This window comes from Pongo abelii, chromosome 1 (genome assembly GCF_028885655.2).
Source record: "Pongo abelii isolate AG06213 chromosome 1, NHGRI_mPonAbe1-v2.0_pri, whole genome shotgun sequence".
Taxonomy (NCBI): domain Eukaryota; kingdom Metazoa; phylum Chordata; class Mammalia; order Primates; family Hominidae; genus Pongo; species Pongo abelii.
Genome location: NC_071985.2, coordinates 76,394,637 through 76,416,525, shown reverse-complemented (window position 1 = coordinate 76,416,525; position 21,889 = coordinate 76,394,637). Strand labels below are relative to the sequence as shown.

Genomic DNA, 21,889 nt, shown 5'->3' with positions numbered 1-21,889 from the left:
ATAGTTCTGAAAGCTAAAGAAAGCAATAACTAAAATATAGGGTGATCAAATTTTTTATCCTTTCCCATGGAGCTTTTTTTTTTTTTTTAAAGCAATAATAAAGTTATATTTCACCATTTTTTATAAATCCAGCTGAAGGAGATTCTGGTCAGTTTGGGAAGTTGAGTGCTGAGAGGCTGCCCAGTGTTTTCTCCCAACTCCATCTTCTGAAAAGAGACAATACTATTTAATTGAGATAGACACAAAACATAGGGGGGTTAGTCAGTTTCCCATCCTCCTAACATTATAATTAGTTCAGGAGTGGGCATGGACTCAGACAACACCAATTAGATGGTTCCCTAGGTTGGTATATTCCATTATTGGGAGACAGCTGTTCTCTCTCCACTTAGGTTTAGTTGTGATGATGACCCCTCAGAGCAGCTGGAGGCCACCTTCCCAGCTGCATGGAGAAAGCCCACCTAAAGTCTGAAAGGTTCTATGAGGCACCACCTTAGATATTTCTGAATTCTTAACAAATGACTTTATAATTCCACCATGGATTTTATCTTTTCCCAGAAACCATTCCTTAGGTGGAGAACTTTTTGCCATCTAGAAAGGATAGGATTGAAAAGCAATTTTATTGTCAAAGCCAGTGAGCACTGGCTGTTTTCTATATCTTCTAAATCCTAAAATTTATTTGAAAGCTGAAATGTTCCTTCTCAGTTTCTCTCTCTCCTCATTTAGTAGAAGCCACACTCAGTCTGGAAATACCCTTAGCAGGGTCATCGAGTTCATTCCTTAGACAAAATGTGGCCAAAATTACCCACCATCTCCTAACAAGGGTTTCTCCAGCTTCCAATAACATTTTCCTCTCTTTACTATAAACTCACCAATAGTCTCCTAGAAGACCCTAGGACTTCTGCTAATATTGTACTTGAAGGCCTGTAGCTTTCACCCACACCTTTCTCCAGGCCTTTCTGTCCTCTACCATATAGTCCCAAAGACAATGCCATGTATTTTAGGTTTTGTTATGTCAATTTCTCACTTCCAAGTTATACAATTTGTGAATTATATATTGTTAAGTAACAAACACAAAACTGAGTAGCTTAAAACAATAACAATCATTTATTTCATTCACAAATCTGCAATTTTTTGCATGGCTCAGCACAGAAGGCTTGTCTCCACTCCACACAGCATCAGCTGGGCTGGCTTGACTGGAGGATCTACTTCTAAGATGGCTCACTCATATGGCTGGCAAGTTGGGGATGACTGCAGGCTAGAGCTCAACCAAGGTTGTGGGCTGGGGCCTCAGTTCCTGCCTGTGGAGGAACTGTGGAGGAATCTCTCTATAGCCTGGTCAAGAGTGAGCATCTCAAGAGAAAGCATTTCCCCTAGTTAGGCAGAGGCCTCATCACCTTTTATGATCTAGCCTCAGAAATCACATAGAATCACTTCCACTGTAGTGACAAGCCTGCCCATATTCAAGAGGAAAGAACAGACACATCTCTCTATGCGAGGAATGTCATGACCATATTGTAAGAAGAGCATGTGGGAAGGGAGATGTGGCCATCCTGGAAAATACAATCTACCACATATTAGATTGAACATGGGGGCAAGTGTCAGTCCTTTACAATCTGGGGGCATCATGTTAATCTAAATAGCAATCTACTTAGTCCAGAGCAGTAGTTCTCAAAGGCTGGACCACAGGCCAGTTCTGATTCATGACAAAAGTTCCATCATATATGACAAAATAAGAAAAATAAATACAACATAAAGATCTATAATAAAGCTTAATTTATTTAACTTAAAGGGTAGAGCCCTACACTGAGATCTCTTCCCTTTTCTGGTGTTAAAATGTCTTTTGTTAAATGATAGTGATAGTAGATAGTAGTTGTTTTATTAATGATGTCTATCAATCTCCTCCCCTTATTTTTTTACATTTTTTCTGTTCAATTAAATACAGAAGTCTAAAGAACTACTGCCTAAAAGTTATCATAACATTGAATTTAGCCTTTGATTGACTACTTCCCAAATAATGTGGAGGCTTCATTGATTTATTAGTATGCACTTTGAATAGTAATTACTTTGTGGATGTTCAGAAAAAGCCATGCAGCTACCTACGTAACAGCTCAAACTCAAAGCCTAAGGGTATTTAAAGTTGCCTATGAATATATCTATAATTCAATGTAACAATATGTAACAAGAGATACTATAACTCTCAAAATGGACTAAAATTGTAAATCTATAGATATAAATAAATATTCAGATTCTCACATCAAAGGAATCTTTGACATGAGATCCAGGAATCTGTTGGTAATCACTTGGTTCACATGCCAGAAAGTAAAGTGACATTCAAGGTGAAGGCTTAGAAAATAGAAGGTCAGAGGAGAAATTAGGCGTAGAGTTACAATGTTGGATGTATGTGTGGCTTATCTGCTAGAGGAGTAGGAGTTAAAATGGGGCAAGATATGGAGATAAGTGTTGGGAGTCATTTTTATAAAGGTGCACAAGCTCTATAAATTAATGAAGAGGTAATGAGTTCTATGTATAAGGTATTACTAAAAGATAATTCATTCAGTTATTTACTAACTTACTGTTTTATGGACTTTTTAGGTATAAAAAAAGAACAAAACAAAATCCCTACCCTCAAAAAGCTTACAATTCACACAGAAAGACAAACCTGTGAACAATTAAGTAGAATACAGTATGAGGCTATTAGCACTATGGGTGCCCTAAAGAGGGAAAGACTCATTCTTCATAATACTGGCGACAGGGAAGGTCATGGAATAGAGAATTACAGATTGCTTTACCAAAGGTTAGGACTGAATTTTGAGAAATTCCCACAAGTAGGGGCAAGAGGAAGAAGAGGAACTGGTGAAGGAGTTAGAAAAGCAGTTTTAAGAGAGTAGAGGAATCATAATTGGCATAAAAGTGCCAACACAAGGAGTTTAAAAATAGCATCAGCAAATGTATCAAAAGCTATAAAAAGTTTGAGGATAAGGATTGAAAGATTAATAAAGAGGGAAAATAGGTTTATTTTATACTAAGGGGTCTCCAGAAATGCCTTGGTCTAATTTAGAAATCTTTGAAGTAAGAATCCAGGAATCCCTCCCTAATCTGGAACACACTCCTGGAAAGTAATGTTGTATTCAAAATCCAAGCTCAGAAAATGTAGAGTTAGAGTAGAAAGGACAAAAATGGTACCTGGACTTTTCCTAAATTATTGCAGTCCTTAAGGACACTGGTCTTTGCACAATATACTGTATTAAGAAAATGGGCTAGGCATAGTGATTCACAGCTGTAATCCCAGGACTTTGGGAAGCCAAGTCAGGAGGAATGCTTGAGGCCAGGAACTCAAAGACCAGCCTGGGAAACGTAGCAAGACCCTATCTCTGCAAATGTTTATTTGTTTTTATTATTATTTTTTGAGATGGAGTCTCGCTCTGTCACCCAGGCTGGAATGCAGTAGTGCGATCTTGGCTCACTGCAACCTCCACCTCCCGAGCTCAGGTGATTCTCCTGCCTCAGCCTCCCAAGTCACTGGGATTACAGGCGCATGCCACCATATACAGCTAAATTTTTGTATTTTTAGTAGAGACAGGGTTTCACCATGTTGGCCAGGCTTGTCTCAAACCGCTGACCTCAGGTGATCCACCTGCCTCAGCCTCCCAAAGTGCTTGGATTACAGGTGTGAGCCAGCACCCAGCCTGCAAATGTTTATTTTTCAATTACCCAAGCATGGTGGGAGGATCACTTGAGTGCAGGAGTTACAGGTTACAGTGAGCTATGATCATGATAACTCCACTGCATTCCAGCCTGGGCAGGAGAGGGAGACCCTGTCAAGAAGGGGTTGGGTTGCGGGGGTGAAGAGAGAGAGAGAGAGATAAGAGAGGAAGAAGGAGGAGGAGGAGAGGGAAGAGGAGGAGGAGAGAGAAGAGGAGGGGGAGGGGAAGGGAGGGGAAGGGAGGGGAAGGGAGGGGAAGGGAGGGGAAGGGAGGGGAAGGGGGGGAAGGGGGGGAAGGGAGGGGAAGGGAGGGGAAGGGAGAGAAGGGAGGGGAAGGGAGGGGAAGGGAGGGGAAGGGAGAGGAAGGGAGGGGAAGGGAGAGGAAGGGAGGGGAAGGGAGAGGAAGGGAGGGGAAGGGAGGGGAAGGGAGGGGAAGGGAGGGGAAGGGAATGGAAGGAGAAGGGGAAGGGAAGAGAGAAGGGAGAAGGAAGGAAAAAAGAAAAAGGAGAAAACACAGGTCTTCTTTGTACTGCTCCATAAACACCCACTGGGTCAGCCAAAAAGGTGGGTGAAAGTTACTGCAGTGTTCTTTTGCTTTAAAAAATTGAAACTGAATTGCTCATACATTAAAAGGATAAAAAACTAAAAACTTTGGGAGACATTTAAAACAGGGTTACCTCAAAACCATGGTTAAATAAATGTCAACTGACAAAGTATTACTGAATTACCCATTCCTTTTCCTTCTCCCCATAACGGAAAACTAGCTTTCAGAACAGGACAAAGAAGAGAAAGTCATAAGAACAAACAATAAGTGCTTTTTAAAAACCATTTTCTTTTCTATAAAACTTTTCCATAAAGTCACAATGTAAGAGAAGGTTGAGGTGCCTGATTAAATAAATTAGAAAAAAGGCTTTCCAAACCACCAATATGAAACCAACTATCCTACTTAAAACCTAGGAAATATAAAACAGAATGGGAGGGGAAATGGCCTTCAGTCCAGTTACAATATCTGTATTGCCAGCCTTATAGAATAGGAGACCTCTTCTAAGTATAAAACTATACAGATTTGTGTTTATTAATTTACAGATAGAAGGAGGTCAAAGATAAAGAGGGGTTTTACTCAGAGGTACACCCCACCTCACAGGTGAATTTTAATTTTGGACATAAAAAGTGATAGTTGTACCCAGAGGCTCCTAATCCAAGCTGGTCTTAATATATCCTTGCTCCAAGTGTCATTCCATAAGATTTCCTTTTTAGACAGGGAGAACAAATTTTTTCTCTGGAAATAGCCAAATATGTCCTTTTATATGGAATGCCTCAATTACACAGAAAATTATTAGATTCTCTGAGTAGTTCTTAAAGCCTCCGTATGGTCTTCATGAATGATTTATACCCAAGTGCTTTCCTGAAGGAGCACGTGAAACTCACATGGGGCTGTGCTTGGAGGAGCAGAGGCGAGGCCAGAGTCCGGACATAAGCATGCTGAACAGGTCAAACAAAACAAGAGTGATGTAATGTTGTACTTAAATACTTAAAGAAACCCACATCTGTTTTCTCGATTTCAAATGGCATGAATAGGTTTGCCTTTCAGATACTAGAAGAAAATGTGGCCTTTTACAGAGCGTATGTTCAGTGGGAGGTATCATCTTGACTTCTCTTCTGGTCATGGCTTGTTATAGATTTGGCACTTTTCACTTGACCTGAAAGGAAACAGATTTTAAAATTACATTTAATTAGTTTGCAATATGAAACAAAATGAAGCCAGTTTTTAAGAAAATAAGCATAGAATAAATTAGATTGTCTCAGGCTGAACCAGCTACTAATTCAACCCTAGGGTTGTTGGTATGTCATTCAAATAGTCTCTCCTATTCATTATATTTAAAGCTGTGAGATCACATTTCCCATATAATCAGTATTATTGTCCCTAGTTCTGCCACTGATGAGAATAACTTTGAATAAACCGCTAAACCTCTCTTGTCTTCACTTTCTTCACTGCAAAGTCAGGGTTCATTTCAGAGGTTCCATCAAGATCTAACATTCTGTGATATGAAGGTGCTTAGAGAACATGTGATATAAGGGGTCGGGGGAGAGAGGCAAATCTTCACAGGTGAGAAGGGAAGGAGGGGGGATTGTTGGGCCAGGTTAATGGTACTGGTGGAGAGGTGGGAATAACTGTATATCCAATAGTCCCAGCTACTTAGGAGGCTGAGGCAGGAGGACTGTTTGAACCCAGGAATTCAAGTTCAGCCTGGGTAACATAGCAAGACCCTGTCTCTAAAAAAAAAATTGTAATTGAAAAACAAATTAAGCAATCACAAAATCTTAAAAAATAAAAAATAATTCAGGTCTTAATTATCTCACTCTTAAACTATACTCACTTTCTCTAGTCTCCTCTCCCTCCAATCCATTTTGCAAACAAGGCCAGATTATCCTCCGTACTTAATCTCTCTTCTCTCCCACCCTAAAGCCTTGAAATGACATCTCACTGCCCAAAAAATAAAGCTGAAACTTCTACACTTACAATTTAGTAGTTTTAATAAAATGATCACATGTTAACATTGCAATAACTCTATTTTCTACATTTCTACTGTACCTTGACACAGACTCAACTACAATCAGCCATATGGGTACTGGCCACTTCCTTATTCCCCACATTTCCACTTTTGATCATAATATTGTGCTTTCATTCTGGAATCTCCTTCATACTCCACACTGGCTACCCATCCTCTCAGGAAACTCTTCTTTCTTCATGATGCTTTATCTTTATACTTAGGCTTCTCTGATCACATAGAGCACTTAGACTATCTTTTCAGGTATGTTCTACTCACAAACTAAGTGGTAGGCTCCTAGGAGAGTGCTATGTGTGTGCTCAACAGATCATATGATTCATATTAGTTCTAGATGGCAAGAAACATTCTGTCATACTGTAATATCTGGACTAGGTTAAGTGTCTTAACCTTTAAAAATCCACAATTCCTTTTTGATAAACATAAAAATCTTAGGTACTGATTATCCACATGCAAAAGAATTAAATTGGACCCCTATGGCCTAATACATACACACACACACACACACACACACACACACACACACACATACACTATAAAAATATATATCTCAAAATATATCACAGAACTAAACATTAGTGCTAAAACTACAAAACTCTTAGAAGAAAACATAGAATTAAATCTTGGTGACCTTGGATTGGCAGTGGTTTCTTAGGTATGACACAGAAAGCAGAAGCAACAAAGGAAAAACAGATAAATTGAACTCAATCCAAATAAAGTTTTTTTGTGTTCCAAAACATAATTAAGAAAATGACAAGACAATCCAGAGAATGGGAGGAAACAGAATCATATTTCTGACGAGAGACTTGTATCCAGAATACATAAAGAGCTCATATAACTAAAAAATAAAAAGACAATCCAATCTACAGGTGGCAAGGGCAGGTGTGGTGGCTCACACCTGTAATTCCAGCCCTTTGGGAGGCCGAGGCGAGTAGATCACTTGAGCCCAGGAGTTTGAGATCAGCCTGAGCAATATGGCAAAACCCTGTCTCTACAAAATGTAGAAAAATTAGCCAGGTGTTGTGGCATACCCGTGTACTCCCAACTACTTCAGAGGCTGAGGTGGGAGGATCGCTTGGGCCCAGGGAGGTTGAGGCTGCAGTGAGCTGTAACTGTGCCACTGCACTGCAGCCTGGGCAACAGAGTGAGAGCCTGTCTTAAAATGAAAGAAAGAAAAGAAAGAGAGAGGGAGGAAGGAAAGAAGGAAAGAAGGAAAGAAGGAAGGAAGGAAGGAAGGAAAAGTTTCTTCCCTTTAATGACCAGGAAAAGAAAAAAAAAAAAATGGGCAAGCAATTCAAATAGATATTTCTCCAGAGAAAATACAGAAATGGCCAGTAAGCATGAAAAGATGCTTAGAATTGTTAGTAATTTGGGAAATGCAAATCAGAATACATTAAGATACCACTTCGTACCCACTAGGATGGCTAATTTTTTTAAAAAAGACAATGACAAATACTGACGAAGATGTAGAGAAATTTGAATCTTCATGTACTGCTGGTTGGAATATAAAATGGAAATCAGTTTATAACTCAGCAATATACCAAAGAAAAAGGAAAACATGTGACCACATAAAAATTTTCATACAACAGTTCATTGCAGCATTATCTATAATAGTCAAAAGAGTGGAAACCCAAATGTCCATCAATTGATAAATAGATTAAATTTGGGCTGGGCACGGTGGCTCACACCTGTAATCCCAGCACTTTGGGAGGCCGAGGCAGGTGGATCACGAGGTCAAGAGATCAAGAACATCCTGGCTAACATGGTGAAATCCCGTCTCTACTAAAAATACAAAAAATTAGCCAAGCATGGTGGCGGGCGCCTGTAGTCCCAGCTACTCAGGAGGCTGAGCCAGGAGAATGGCATGAACCCAGGAGGCGGAGCTTGCAGTAAGCCGAGATCGTGCCACAGCACTCCAGCCTGGGCAACAGAGCGAGACTCCATCTCAAAAAAAAAAAAAAATAGACTAAATTTGTACCCACAAAATGGAATATTATTTAGCCATAAAGCAGAATGAAGTACTGATACATGTTACCACATGGATGAACATTAAAAATATTATGCCAAGTGAGAGAGGCCACCACAAAAGGCAACACATACTATATTATTTCATTTATAAAATGTTCAGGGGCAAGTCCAGAGGGCAGCCATCCTAACCCAACCTGCCCTGCCCCCAGAAAAAAAAGTTAAAAAAAAAATGTTCAGAGAAGGCAAATCCATAGAGACAGAAAGTATATTAGTGGTTGACAGGGCTTGAGGGAGGGAAGAATAGGAAGTGACTGCTAATAGCTATAAGGTTTCTTTTCAGAGAGGCAAAACTTGAAAGTTACGTAAGGGTGATAATTACACAACTTTGTGAATATATTGAAAACCACTGAATTGTACTCTTTAAAATGATTAATTTTAAGGTGTGAGAATTGTATCTCAACAAAGCTATTATTTTTAAAAAATGTTAGGGGTGTGCCTGCCACCAAGATTCTGATACGTTCACCTTTCTGATTCTTAGGATAGTATTCCCACAGTAGGTTTTTCCCGAAATATAGAATTATAATACTTAAACTGCTTTTTAAAATGCTGCCAAGAGGAACCGAGATGGCCGATTAGAAAAAGCTGCAGTCTACGGCTCTCATGGAAAATAAAAACAGCGAGTGAATTCAGCACCTTCAAATGAAATATCCAGGTTCTTCCTTTGGGACTCACTAGGCAAATGGCTTGACCCAGAAAGAATGAAGAAAAGTAGAGTGGGGCAATGGCCCACCCAAGAGCGGCACAGAGCCAAAGGCACCCCCACCCCCAGCCAAGGGAAGCAGTGAGTGATTGCACGACCACTCACAATGTACGTGTGGCTTATCTGCTTAAGGAGTAAGTAAAGTGAGAAACCACACTTCTCACACAGATCTTTGCAACCCACCGATCATGAGATCCCCTCATGAGCCCATGCCACCAGAGCCTTGGGTCTGATACACAGACCTATGTGGAGTCTTGGCAAAGCAGATGCTCAGGCTCACACAGAGACTCAGGAGTTTTACATACTCTGGCCCCACGAATCCCAGCAAGGCAGGAGATCCATTTATATGCTCCCCTAGGAATAGGGCTGAATCCAGAGAGCCAAGCAGTGTCATTTTGTGGGCCCCACTTCCACAGCACTTCACAAGTTAAGACCTACCACCTTGGAATTCCTGCCAGACAGCACAACAGGCTGGAGACTGCCTGAGATGGATGAGTTCCCAGGGGGTAGAGGCAGGTGCCATCCATTTCTGTAGTTTGTTCAACTCAGCCCTTCTAGCCTGCCAGCTCTGGGGAGTTCAAGAAGTCCTGATGAGGAGGAGTCCTGCACAATGCAGCACAGCTGCTGTGCCAGATTGTGGCCAGATTGCTTCTTTAAATGGGACCCCAATGCATCCCCCTTCACTGGGTGGGGCCTCCCTGCAGGAATTACAGCAACTCCAGCCAGAGTTATACAGACATAACTCTGATCTCTTTTAAGATGGAGCCACTGTGGGGAGGGATGACCGATGTCTCTGCGGTCCAGTCAACAGCCTTTCCAGCCTGCTGGCTCTGGAGAGTCCAGGCAGTCTGGATGAGGAAGGGCTATCCCCAACGCAGCACACCTGCTCTACCAAAAAGCAGCCAGACTGCTTCTTTAAGCAGGTCCCTTATCCCATCCCTCCTGACTGAGTGAGACCTCCCAACACAGGTCTTCAGATACCTCCTACAGGAGTGTCCAGGCTGGCAACAGGTCAATACCCCACTGGGACAAAGCTCCCAAAGAAAAGAGCAGGCTGTTGTCTTTGCTGTTTCACACCCTTTACTTGCTGATACCTCCAGGTAGAGGAAAAACCAAGGCAACTTCCAGTTTTCTGGAGCCATCCTCCAGCAAACTGCAGCAGCCCTACAGAAAAGTGGCCTGACTTTTAAAAGAAAAACACACAAACAGAAAGCAACAGCAGCAGCAGCGTCAACAAAAAAGGCCTCAAAAAAACTCCATTCAAAGGTCAGCAACCTCAAAACTCCAAGGTAGATAAGCCCACAAAGGTGAGAAAGAATCAATGCAAAAATGCTGAAAACTCAAAAAGCCAGAGTGCCTCTTCTTCTACAAGTGACTGCAACACCTCTCCAGCAAGGGCACAGAACTGGACTGAGGCCAAGATGGCTGAAATGACAGAAGTAGGCTTTAGAAGGTGGGTAATAATGAATTTCACTGAGCTAAAGGAACACATTGTAACCCAATGCAAAGAAGCTAAGAATCATGATAAAACAATACAGGAGCTGAAAACCAGAATAGCCAGTTTAGAGGGGAGCATAACTGACCTGATGGAGCTGAAAACCATGATGCAAGAAATTCACAGTGCAAACACAAGTATCAGTAGAAGAACAGACGAAGAGGAGGAAAAAATGTCAGAGCTTGAAGACTATCTTTTGAAATATGAAGACAAGAATACAGAAAAAAGGAATGAAAACGAATGAACAAAACCTCTGAGAAATATGGGACTATGTAAAAAGACAAAACCTATGACTGATTGGGGTACCTGAAAAAGACGGGGAGAATAAAACCAAGTTGGAAAACATACTTCGGCATATTATCCAGGAGAATTTCCCCAACCTAGCAAGACAGGCCAACATTCAAATTCAGGAAATCCAGAGAACCTCAGTAAGATACTCCATGAGAAGATCAACCCCAAGACACATAATCATCAGATTCTCCAAGGTCAAAATGAAAGAAAAAATGTTAAAGGTGGCCAGACTGAAAGGCCAGGTCACCTACAACGGGAAACCCCTCAGACTAACAGTGGACCTCTGAGTGGAAACCCTAAAACCAGAAGAGATTGGGGGCCACTATTCCACATTCTTAAAGAAAAGGATTTCCAACCCAGAATTTCATATCCAGCCAAACTAAGCTTCATGAGCAAAGGAGAAATAAGATTCTTTTCAGACAAGAAAACACTGAGGGAATTTGTCACCACCAGCCCTGCCTTGAGGGAGCTCCTGAAGGGAGCACTAAATATAGAAAGGAAAACCCGTTACCAGCCACTACAAAAACAAACTGAAGTACACAGACCAGTGACACTTTGAAGCAACCACATAAACAAGTCTGCAAAAATAACCAGCTAGCATCATGATGACAGGATCAAATTCACACATAACAATATTAACCTTAAATGTAAATGGGCTAAATGCCCCAATTAAGAGACAGAATGGCAAGCTGGATAAAGATCCAAGACCCATCAGTACGCTGTCTTCAAGAGACCCATCTCATGTGCAAAGACACACATAGGCTCAAAAGAAAGAGATGAAGGAAAACTTACCAAGCAAATGGAAAACAGGAAAAAAGCAGGGATCACAGTCCTAGTTTCTGACAAAACAGACTTTAAACCAACAAAGGTCAAAAAGGACAAAGAAGGGGCTGGGCACGGTGGCTCATGCCTGTAATCCTAGTACTTTGAGAGGCCAACGTGGGTGGATCACTTGAGGTCAGGAGTTCGAGACCAGCCTGGCCAACATAGTGAAACCCAGTCTCTACTAAAAATACAAAAATTAGCCAGGTGTGGAAGTGGGCACCTGTAATCCCTGCCACTTGGGAGGGGGAGGCAGGAGAATCGCTTGAACCCAGGAGGCGAAGTTTGCAGTAAGCTGAGATTGCACTATTGTACTCCAGCCTGGGTGACAAAGCAAGACTCCATCTCAAAAAAAAAAAAAGACAAAGAAGCAAAGAAGGGCATTACATAACAATAAAGGGTTCAATTCAACAAGAAGAGCTAACTATCCTAAATATATATGCACACAATACAGGAGCACCCAGATTCATAAAGCAAGTTCTTAGATACCTACAAAGAGACTTAGACTCATACACAATAATAATGGGAGACTTTAACACCCCACTGACAATATTAAAAAAGACCATCCAGACAGAAAATTAACAAAGATATTCAGGACCTGAACTCAGCTTTGGGTCAAGCACACTTGATAGATATCTACAAAACTCTTCACCCAAAAACAACAGAATATACGTTCTTCTCATCACCACATGGCACTTAACCAAAAATTGATCACATATGCAGAAGTAAAACACTCAGCAAATGTGAAAGAACTGAAATCATAACAAACTGTCTCTCAGACCACAATGCAATCAAATTAGAACTCAATGCTAAGAAATTCACTCAAAACCACACAACTGCATGGAAATTGAACAACTTGCTCCTGAATGACTCCTGGGTAAATACTGAAATTAAGGCAGAAATCAAGAAGTTCTTTGAAACTAATGAGAACAAAGAGACAATGTACCAGAATCTCTGGGATACAGCTAAAGCAGAGTTAAGAGGGAGATTCACAGCACTAAATGCCCACATCAAAAAGCTGGAAAGATCTCAAATTAACAACCTAACATCACAACTGAAAGAACTAGAGAACCAAGAGCAAACAAACCCCAAAGTTAGCAGAAGACAAGAAATAATCAAAATCGGAGCAGAATTGAAGGAGACAGAGACACAAAAAAACTCTTCAAAAAAATCAATGAATCCAGGAGCTGGTTTTTTGGAAAAAAATTAATAAAATAGATAGATCACTAGCCAAATTAATAAGGAAGAAAAGCAGAAGAATCAAATAGACACAATCAGAAATGATAAAGGTGATATCACCACTGATTCCACATCAAAACAACCATCAGACAAACTATAAACAATTCTATGAACATAAAGTAGAAAATCTAGAAGAAATGAATAAATTCCTGGACACATACACCCTCCCAAGACTGAACCAGGAAGAAATTGAATCCCTGAATAGACCAATAATGGGTTCTGAAATTGAGGCAGTAATAAATAGCCTACCAACCAAAAAGAAGCCCAGGACCAGATGGATTTACAGCTGAATTCCACCAGAGGTATAAAGAAGAGCTGGTACCATCTCTACTGAAACTATTCCAAAAAATTGAAAAGGAAGGACTCCTTTCTAACTCATTGTATGAGGCCAGCATCATCCTGATACCCAAACCTGGCAGAGATACAACAGAAAAAGAAAACTTTAGGCCAATATCCCTGATGAACATTGATGCAAAAATCCTCAATAAAATACTGGCAAATCAAATCCAGCAGCACATCAAAAAGTTTATTCACCATGATCAAGTTGGCTTCATCTCCAGGATGCAAGGTTGGTTCAGCATACACAAATCAATAAATGTAATTCATCACATAGCAGAACTAAAGACAAAAACCACATGATTATCTCGATAGAGAAAGAAAAGACCTTCTATAAAATTCAACATCTCTTCAAGTTAAAAATTCTCAATAAACTAAGTATTGAAGGAACATACCTCAAAATAATTAGAGCCCTATATGAAAAACCCACAGCCAATATCATACTGAATGGACAAAAAGTGGAAGCATTCCCCTTGAAAACCAGCACAAGACAAGGATGCCCTCTCCCACCATGCCTATTCGACATAGTATTGGAAGTTCTGGCTAGGGAAATCAGGCAAGAGAAACAAATAAAGGGTATTCAAATAGAGAGAGAGGAAGTTAAATTATCTTTGTTTGCAGATGACATGATCCTATATCTAGGAAACCCTATTATCTCAGCCCAAAAGCTTCTTAAACTGATAAGCAACTTCAGCAAATTATCAGGATACAAACTCAGTGTGCAAAAATTGCTAGCATTTTTATACACCAACAACAGGCAAGCAGAGAGCCAAATCATGAATGAAATCCACTTCACAACTGCTACAAAAAGAATAAAATACATAAAAATACAGCAGTCAAGGGAAGTGAACCACCTCTTGAAGAAGAACTACAAACCACTGCTCAAGGAAATCAGAAAGGACACAAATGGAAAAACATTCCATGCTCATGGATAGGAAGAACTAATATTATGAAATGGCCATACTGCCCAAAGTAATTTATAAATTCAATGCTATTCCCATTAAACTGTCATTGACATTCTTCACAGAATTAAAGTAAACTATTTTAAAATTCATATGGAACAAAAAAAGAGGCTGAATAGCCAAGACAATCCTTAGCAAAAAGAACAAAGCTGGAGGCAACATGCTACCCAACTTTGAACTATACTACAAGGCTACAGTAACCAAAACAGCATGGTATTGGTACAAAAACAGACACATAGACCAATGGAAAAGAATAGAGAACTCAGAAATCAGACCACACACCTACAACCATCTGATCTTCAACAAACCTGACAAAAACAAGCAATGGAGAAAGGATTCCCTATTTAATAAATGGTGTTGGGAAAACTGGTTAGCCATATGCAGAAAATTGAAACTGGACCCCTTCCTTACACCTTATACAAAAATTAACTCAAGATAGATTAAAGACTTAAATGTAAAACCCAAAACTATAAAAACCCTCGAAGAAAATCAAGCCAATACCATTCAGGACATAGGCACAGGCAAGGATTTCATGAGTAAAACACCAAAAGCAATTGCAACAAAAGGAAAAATTGACAAATAGGATCTAATTAAACTAAAGAGCTTCTGCACAGCAAAAGAAACTATCATCAGAGTGAACAGACAACCTACAGAAAATTTTTGCAATCTATTCATCTGACAAAGGTCTAATATCCAGAGTCTACAAGGAACTTACACAAATGTACAAGCAAAAAACAAACAACCCCATTAAAAAGTTGGCAAAAGACATGAACAGACACTTCTCAGAAGAAGACATTCAAAGAAAAAAAAAGGCCGGGCATGGTGGCTCATGCCTGTAATCTCAGCACTTTGGGAGACTGTGGTGGGCGGACCACCTGAGGTCAGAAGTTCAAGACCAGCCTGGCCAACATGGTGAAACCCTGTCTCTACAAAAAAAATATAAAAATTAGCTGGGCATGGTGGCACACATGTAATCCCAGCTACTCAGGAGGCTAAGGCAAGAGAATCACTTGAACCCAGGAGGCAGGGGTTACAGTGAGCATTGCATTCCAGCCTGAGTGACAAGAGTGAGACTCCGCCTCAAAAAAAAAACACACATTCACGTAGTCAGTAAACAAACATGAAAAAAAGCTCAACATCACTGATCATTAGAGAAATGCAAATCAAAAACACAATGACACACCATCTCATGCCAGTCAGAATGGCAATTATTAAAAAGTCCAGAAACAACAGATGCTGGCAAGGTTGTGGATAAAAAGGAATTCTTATACACTGTTGGTGGGAATGTAAATTAACTTAACCATTGTGGAAGACAGTATGGCAATTCCTCAAAGATCTAGAGACAGAAATACCATTTGACCCAGCAATCCTGTTACTGGGTATATACACAAAAGAATATAAATCATTCTATTATAAAGATACATGCATGTGTATGTTCATTGCATCACTATTCACAATAGCAAAAACATGGAATCAACCCAAATGCCTATCAATGATAGACTGGGTAAAGAAAATGTGGAACATATATACCATGGAATACTATGCAGCCATGAAAAGGAACAAGACCATGTCCATTTAAAAGACATGGATGGAGCTGGAAGCCATTATCCTCAGCAAACTAACGCAGGAACAGAAAACCAAACACCGTATGTTCTCACTTGTAAGTGGGAGCTGAATGATGAGAACACATGGACACATGGAGGGGAACAACATACACTGTAGGGGTCGGGGGAGGGACAGCATTAGGAAGAATAGCTAATGGATGCTGCGCTTAATACCAAGGTGGTGGGTTGATCTGAGCAGCAAACCACCATGGCACACGTTTACCTATGTAACAAACCAGCACATCCTGCACATGTACCCTGGAACTTAAAATAAATGTTGAAGGAAAAAAATAAAAATAAAAATAAATAAAATAAAATGTTGCCACCCTATCTCCCCGGAGGAGATGCCTCCTAGATGAGAATCAAAATCAACGACAGGCCCAGTGTGGTGGCTCACACCTGTAAAGCCAACACTTCAGGAGGCTGAGGCAGTAGGACTACATGAAGCTAGGAGTTCAAGACCAGCTTGAGAAACATAGCAAGACCCTATCTCCATAAAAAATCTAAAAATTAGCCAAGCATGGTGATGCCTGCCTGTGGTCCCAGCTACTCAGGAAGCAGGAGTATCACCTGAGCCCAGAAGTTGGAGGCTGTGGTAAGCTACAATCACACCACTGCACTCCAGCGTGGGTAACAGAGCAAGACTCTGCCTCCAAAAAAAAAATCAAAGCAAAGCTATAGTAATTACATAAAATTTAAAGACTGATGATTGTAATATTAAGATTAGTATTAGACATTTCCTATAGGAAGACTTCAGTTATTATTAGTTATTACTAATATTGAAAATAATGAAACTAGGGAACTATATCATAGATTAGTGCTTGTAACAATGTTAATGACTACTTAATGAAGATTGTTAAAATCAGAATATCTCAAAAAAACATTGAACTTAATTTTTATCCCTTCTGACATTCAAACCACCTTTTATCCAAAACTTACGTGGTGTAGTCATTTTTGCAAAGATAGGAGTCACAATATCTTCCAGTTGTTGTCTCTGCTCAAAAAGCTCATTAATGGAAGCTTCTGTATGGGTTTCCAACCACTCATTCTTTGCACGGCATGCACTGAGGATGGTATTCTAGGGACAGAAATACAGAGTTTGCTCTCCACTTATTTATTGAAAAATAAAACTCAACAGTATCTCTAAACCGGCACATCCAACTGAACTTTCTGTAATGATAGAAATATTCTGTACCTGCATTGTCCAATACAGTAGCCATTAGATATAAATAGCTATTGGGCACTAGAAATGTGGCTAGGGTGACTAAGGAACTACATTTTAAATTTTATTTAATTTTAAATAATTCAAATTTGAATAGTCACATGTGGCTAGTATCTATTATATTGGACAGTGCAGCTCTAACATTAGTGGAATATGAGCACAATAAAACTCACCATCAAGAGTCATGAAGCCTGGTACCATTCTACGCTTTCTCCCTAATTCTTCATTTTTGTTAAGCCCTGTGACTAAAAGAAGTACTTGCAAAGACCAGAAAAGAATGGGTGGATGGTATGAGTTGCATGCAACTCAAAAGACAATGCTGATATTTTATTCCCTCTCAAATGGTTCACATAAGGAGGAAGTTCAAGAAATACAAGAAAAGCTCCACCTTACTGAAAATCTGTCAATTTGCATTGTAAAATTATCTCATTGCACATATGCAGCAAATTTCTGATGTCTGATTTAAGATGTTTATTGTACTATGGTCTGTAATAATAAAGATAAATAAATACATTTGTGGTATGTCTTGTCCATACTGTTAAATAATAAGCAGTAGTATATGCAGAAGTATGTAGAAGCAAGTAGACTTAGAGAGGTGTCCATAATATCTTATTGAGAAGGAAAAAATGTAAAATTAAAGACTAATATATATAAGTGTGATCTCATTTTTATAAAAACAAAATCTTTCATAAAATTCCTATTATGTGTATGGATACATATGATTATATAAGTGAAAGGGAAAACATAACACAAAATTGTTATCCAAACCACAGAGTAGGTAATAAGAATAGAAATAGAAAAGGCAAAACTATTATGTTTGCTTCAGACATTCTGATTTTTTCTAATTATTACTATGTATACATAATTTCTAGTTCAAATAATCAATTTTTTTAAAATTAAACTAAGAATGTTCCAGTAACTAGTTCGACAAAGCACTATTTCTTTGTGTCAGGAAAATTTTGCTTTGCAGATCTGATAGCTCCAAAAGCTATTCTAATAAATTTTGCCTACATTTTGTTTGTTTCACAAGAGATTTTGTAGAGTACTCTATAAGACACAAGTGCAATGTATAACTTATCAAGTGCTCAGACTTGGTGATATCTTATACTTTTAGCAATACCTAATTCTTTTTCATCTGAATAATAAGTCACAGGAAATCCACAGAGCATCCTGCACAAAAATATAGGAAATAATTTAAAACCAAAACACATTTCTGATACCTCCAGGATATTTTTTAAATATACATTTGGAGCACTAAACTATTCCACAGTGAATGCTTAGATCTAGTACTTAGATATGTGGCAAGTGGGCTTTAAAATTACTGTGTTTACAGCTGTGTATCTTTTTTCCCATTCTGGAAAATTTGACACATTAAATAATATGCAATATATTTGTACATGTACATATATACTAAAATATATAATGTATATCTCAGTTTTGAAGCAAAATAATGAAATGAATATTTCCATTGTATTATTTTGGACCCTACTACTCAACAGAAGAACCAGAACACTACCAGTACTATTAATGCAGCTTCTGTCCCTCCCCATCCCACCCCCCTGACTGCCTTCAAGAGATAACTATGATCTGTGCTTATCCCTTTGCTTGGCTTTTTAAATAGTTTTAGTCCCATATGTAGGCATCCCTAAATTATATAGTTTGATATTGCTTGTTTTTGAGCTTCATAAAAGTCTATGTAGTCTTTGATAATTTTTTTTTCTCAATATTACATTTCTAAGATTCGGCCATGTTGCTGGGTTTGATACTTAGTACATCTCTATGTCACTCTTTAATACTATTTATTTTAGTTTTGATCAGACTATCCTCTATTAGAGGTTTATAAAGAAACGAAGGGAAGGTAGGAAGTAAGAAGGAAAGAAAGAGGGAGGAGGGAGGAAGTAAGGACCACAACCTGCCTTTAGAACATCAGTGCAAAAATTAAAATATAAGACAAAATTCTCAAAACACTACAGAACAAGCAATAATCACAATACAGTACCTTGTCTTCCTTAAGGAGTTTCCCTGATCCCTTTTCAGTGTCAGTAACAGCTAAAGAGACTTTTGCAATATATTTTTTCAGAGTCAGCCTTGCATCTGAAAGAATGGACAGAAACACACACATGACAAGACAAAGACAAGAGGCAGAGCAAGATAGTCAAAAGGAAGCCTCCACTGTCCACCCCACCCCACAGAAACACCAAATTGAAAAACTATCCACACAAAAAGCACCAACATGAGAACCAAAAATCAGGTAAGCAATCACAGTAGCTCATTTTAACATCATATTAAGGAAAGAGGCACTGAAGAGGGTAGGAAAGACAGTTTTGAACTGCCTACACCACACTTCCCCCATACCCCTGGCAATAGCCACACAGTGCAGACAGAGAATCTATATGCTTGAGGGAGAGCACAGTGACTGTGGGGCTTTGCACTACAGCTCAATGCTTCCCTATCATAGAAGAAAGCAACATGGGGCATAATTCAGCTGGCACCCATGGATGCAGCATTTAGACCAGCTCTAGCTAGAGGGGAAGCACACATCCCAACAGTTGGAATCTGAGTTCCAGCAGGCCCCACCACTACAGGTTAAAGTGCTATGGGATCCTAAATAAACTTGAAAGGCCATCTAGGCCACAAGGGCTGCAATTCCTGGGCAAGTCCTAGTGCTGTGCAGGGATCAGAGCCAGTGGACTTGGGGTGCACATCACCTAGTGAGACACCAGCCTGAATGGCCATGGGAGTGCTTGCCACCGCTCTGCGAATCCCAGGCAACACAGCTTACAGCTCTGGGAGACACTCCTTTCTTCTGCTTGAGGAGAAGAGAGGAAAAAGTGAATAAGACTTTGTCTTGCAACTTGGATACCAGCTCAGCCACAGTAGAACAGGGCACCAAGCAGAGTCCTGAGGCCCCCATTCCAGGCCCTAACTCCAAGGTGGTATTTCTATACACATCCTGGGCCAGAAGGGAGCCAGCTGCCTTGAAGGGAAGGACCCAGTCCTGGCAGGATTCATCACCTGCTGACTAAAGAGCCCTTGGGTCCTGAATAAGCAGCAGTGATACCTAGGCAGTACTCACCACGGACCTTGGGTGAGACTCAGAGCCATGCTGGCTTCAGGGGTGACCCAGAACATTCCCCAGCTGTAGTGACTATGGGGAGAGACACCTTCTGCTCGACACGTCAGAGAGGGAAGAGTAAATGGGACTTTGTCTTGCAACTTGGGTATCAGCTCAGCCACAGTGGTGTAGCACACCAAGCAGGATCCTAAGGTCCCTGATTCCAAGCCTTGTCTCCTGGAAAGCATTTCTGGGCCTGGCCTGGACCAGAGGAGAGCCCAGTGCCCTGAAGGGAGAGACCCATGCTGGGCAGTATTCACCACAGGCTGATTATAGAGCCCTTGGGCCTCGAGTGAATATCAGCAGTAGCCAGGTGGTACTTGCTGCGGGCCTGGGCAGTGGTGGCCACAGGGAGAGACTACTCTGTTAGAAGAAAAGGGAGAGGAAAAGTGGGAAGGACTGTGTCTTATGGCTTGGGTGCCAGCTCAGCTGCAGTAGAATAGAGCACCAGCTAGATTCCTAAGGTTCTTGACTCCAAGACTTGACTCCCAGATGGCATCTCCGGACCCACCCAGAGCCTGGGGGAACTTGTTGCCTTTACGGAAGGACACATGCCTGGCTGTATTTGCCAACTGCTGATTGTAGATCATTGGGCCTTGAGTGAATATAAGCAATAACCAGGCAGTGGTCACCACAGGCCTTGGGCAAGACCCAGTGCCATGCTGGCTTCAGGTCTGACCCAGGGCAGTCTTAGTGGTGGTGGCCACAGGGGTGCTTGTGTTACCCCTCCCCCAGTTCTAGGCAGCCCAGCACAGAGAGAGAGACTCTGTTTGTTGAGGGGAAAGTAAGAAAAGAAAAAAAGAGTTTCTGCCTGATAATCCAGGGCATTTTCCCACATCTTACCCAAGACCACCAAGACAGTATCTCTACAAGTCTGCAAGAGCCACAGCGTTACTGAGCTTGGGGTGCCCCCTAATGCAGATACGGCTAGAGTAACCAAAAACTTAGATCACAACACCCAAGTCCCTTCAAATACGTAGAAAGCCTTCCCAAGAAGGACAGGTACAAACAAGCCCAGACTGCAATACCTACAATAAATACCTAACTCTTCAATGCCCAGATGCCAGTGAACATCCACAAGCAAGAAGGTCAGTCAGAAAAACAGGACCTCATCAAACAAAGTAAGGCTCCAGTGATCAATCCCAGAGTAAAAGAGATATGTGACCTTTCAGACACAGAATTCAAAATAGCTTTTTTGAGGAAACTCAAAGAAATTCAAGATAACACAGAGAAAGAATTCAGAATCCTATCAGATAAAATTAACAAAGAGTTTGGAACAACTTAAAAGAATCAAGCAGTAATTCTGGAGCTGAAAAATGCAATTGACATACCAATCAATGCATGACAGTCTCTTAACAGTAGAATTGATCAAGCAGAAGAAAGAACTAGTAAGCCAAAAGACAGGTTATTTGAAAATACAGTCAGAGGAGACAAAAGAAAAAAGAATAAAAAACAATGAAGCCCTCCTATAAGATCTAGAATATAGCCTCAAACGGGCAAATCTGAAAGTTACTGGCCTTAAAGAGGAGGCAGAGAGAGATCAGGGTAGAAAATTTATTCAAAGGAATAATATTAATAAAAAAAGAACTTCCCAAACCTAGATAAATATATTAATATTCAAGCACTAGGAGATTATAGAACACCAAGCAGTTTTAGCCCAAAGAAGACTACCTCAAGGTATTTAGTAATCAAACTCCCAAAAATCAGGGATAAAGATCCTAAAAGCAGCAAAAGAAAAGCAACAAATAACATATAATGGAACTCCAATACATCTAGCACAGACTTTTCAGTAGAAACCATATGGG

At 40.2% G+C, this 21,889-nt stretch overlaps 1 protein-coding gene across 14 annotated transcripts in view; it reads right to left on the bottom strand.

Moving 5' to 3' along the window:
- Positions 1-60: 60 nt before the first annotated feature.
- Positions 61-21,889, bottom strand: part of ANKRD45 (ankyrin repeat domain 45) — a 109,239-nt gene continuing 87,410 nt past the window's right edge. For 13 of the 14 annotated variants that reach the window (XM_063716958.1, XM_054525106.1, XM_054525130.2 and 10 more), the window contains 3 exons: positions 18,969-19,063; positions 16,687-16,825; positions 1,082-5,403 (listed from right to left, as the gene is read on the bottom strand). In XM_063716958.1, coding sequence (XP_063573028.1) covers positions 5,333-5,403; positions 16,687-16,825; positions 18,969-19,063 — 305 coding nt within the window. In that variant the 3' untranslated portion in view covers positions 1,082-5,332. Of the gene's footprint in view, positions 207-1,081; positions 5,404-16,686; positions 16,826-18,968; positions 19,064-21,889 lie in introns of those variants that run through there. The other variant, XR_008511391.2, reaches the window with a different exon arrangement.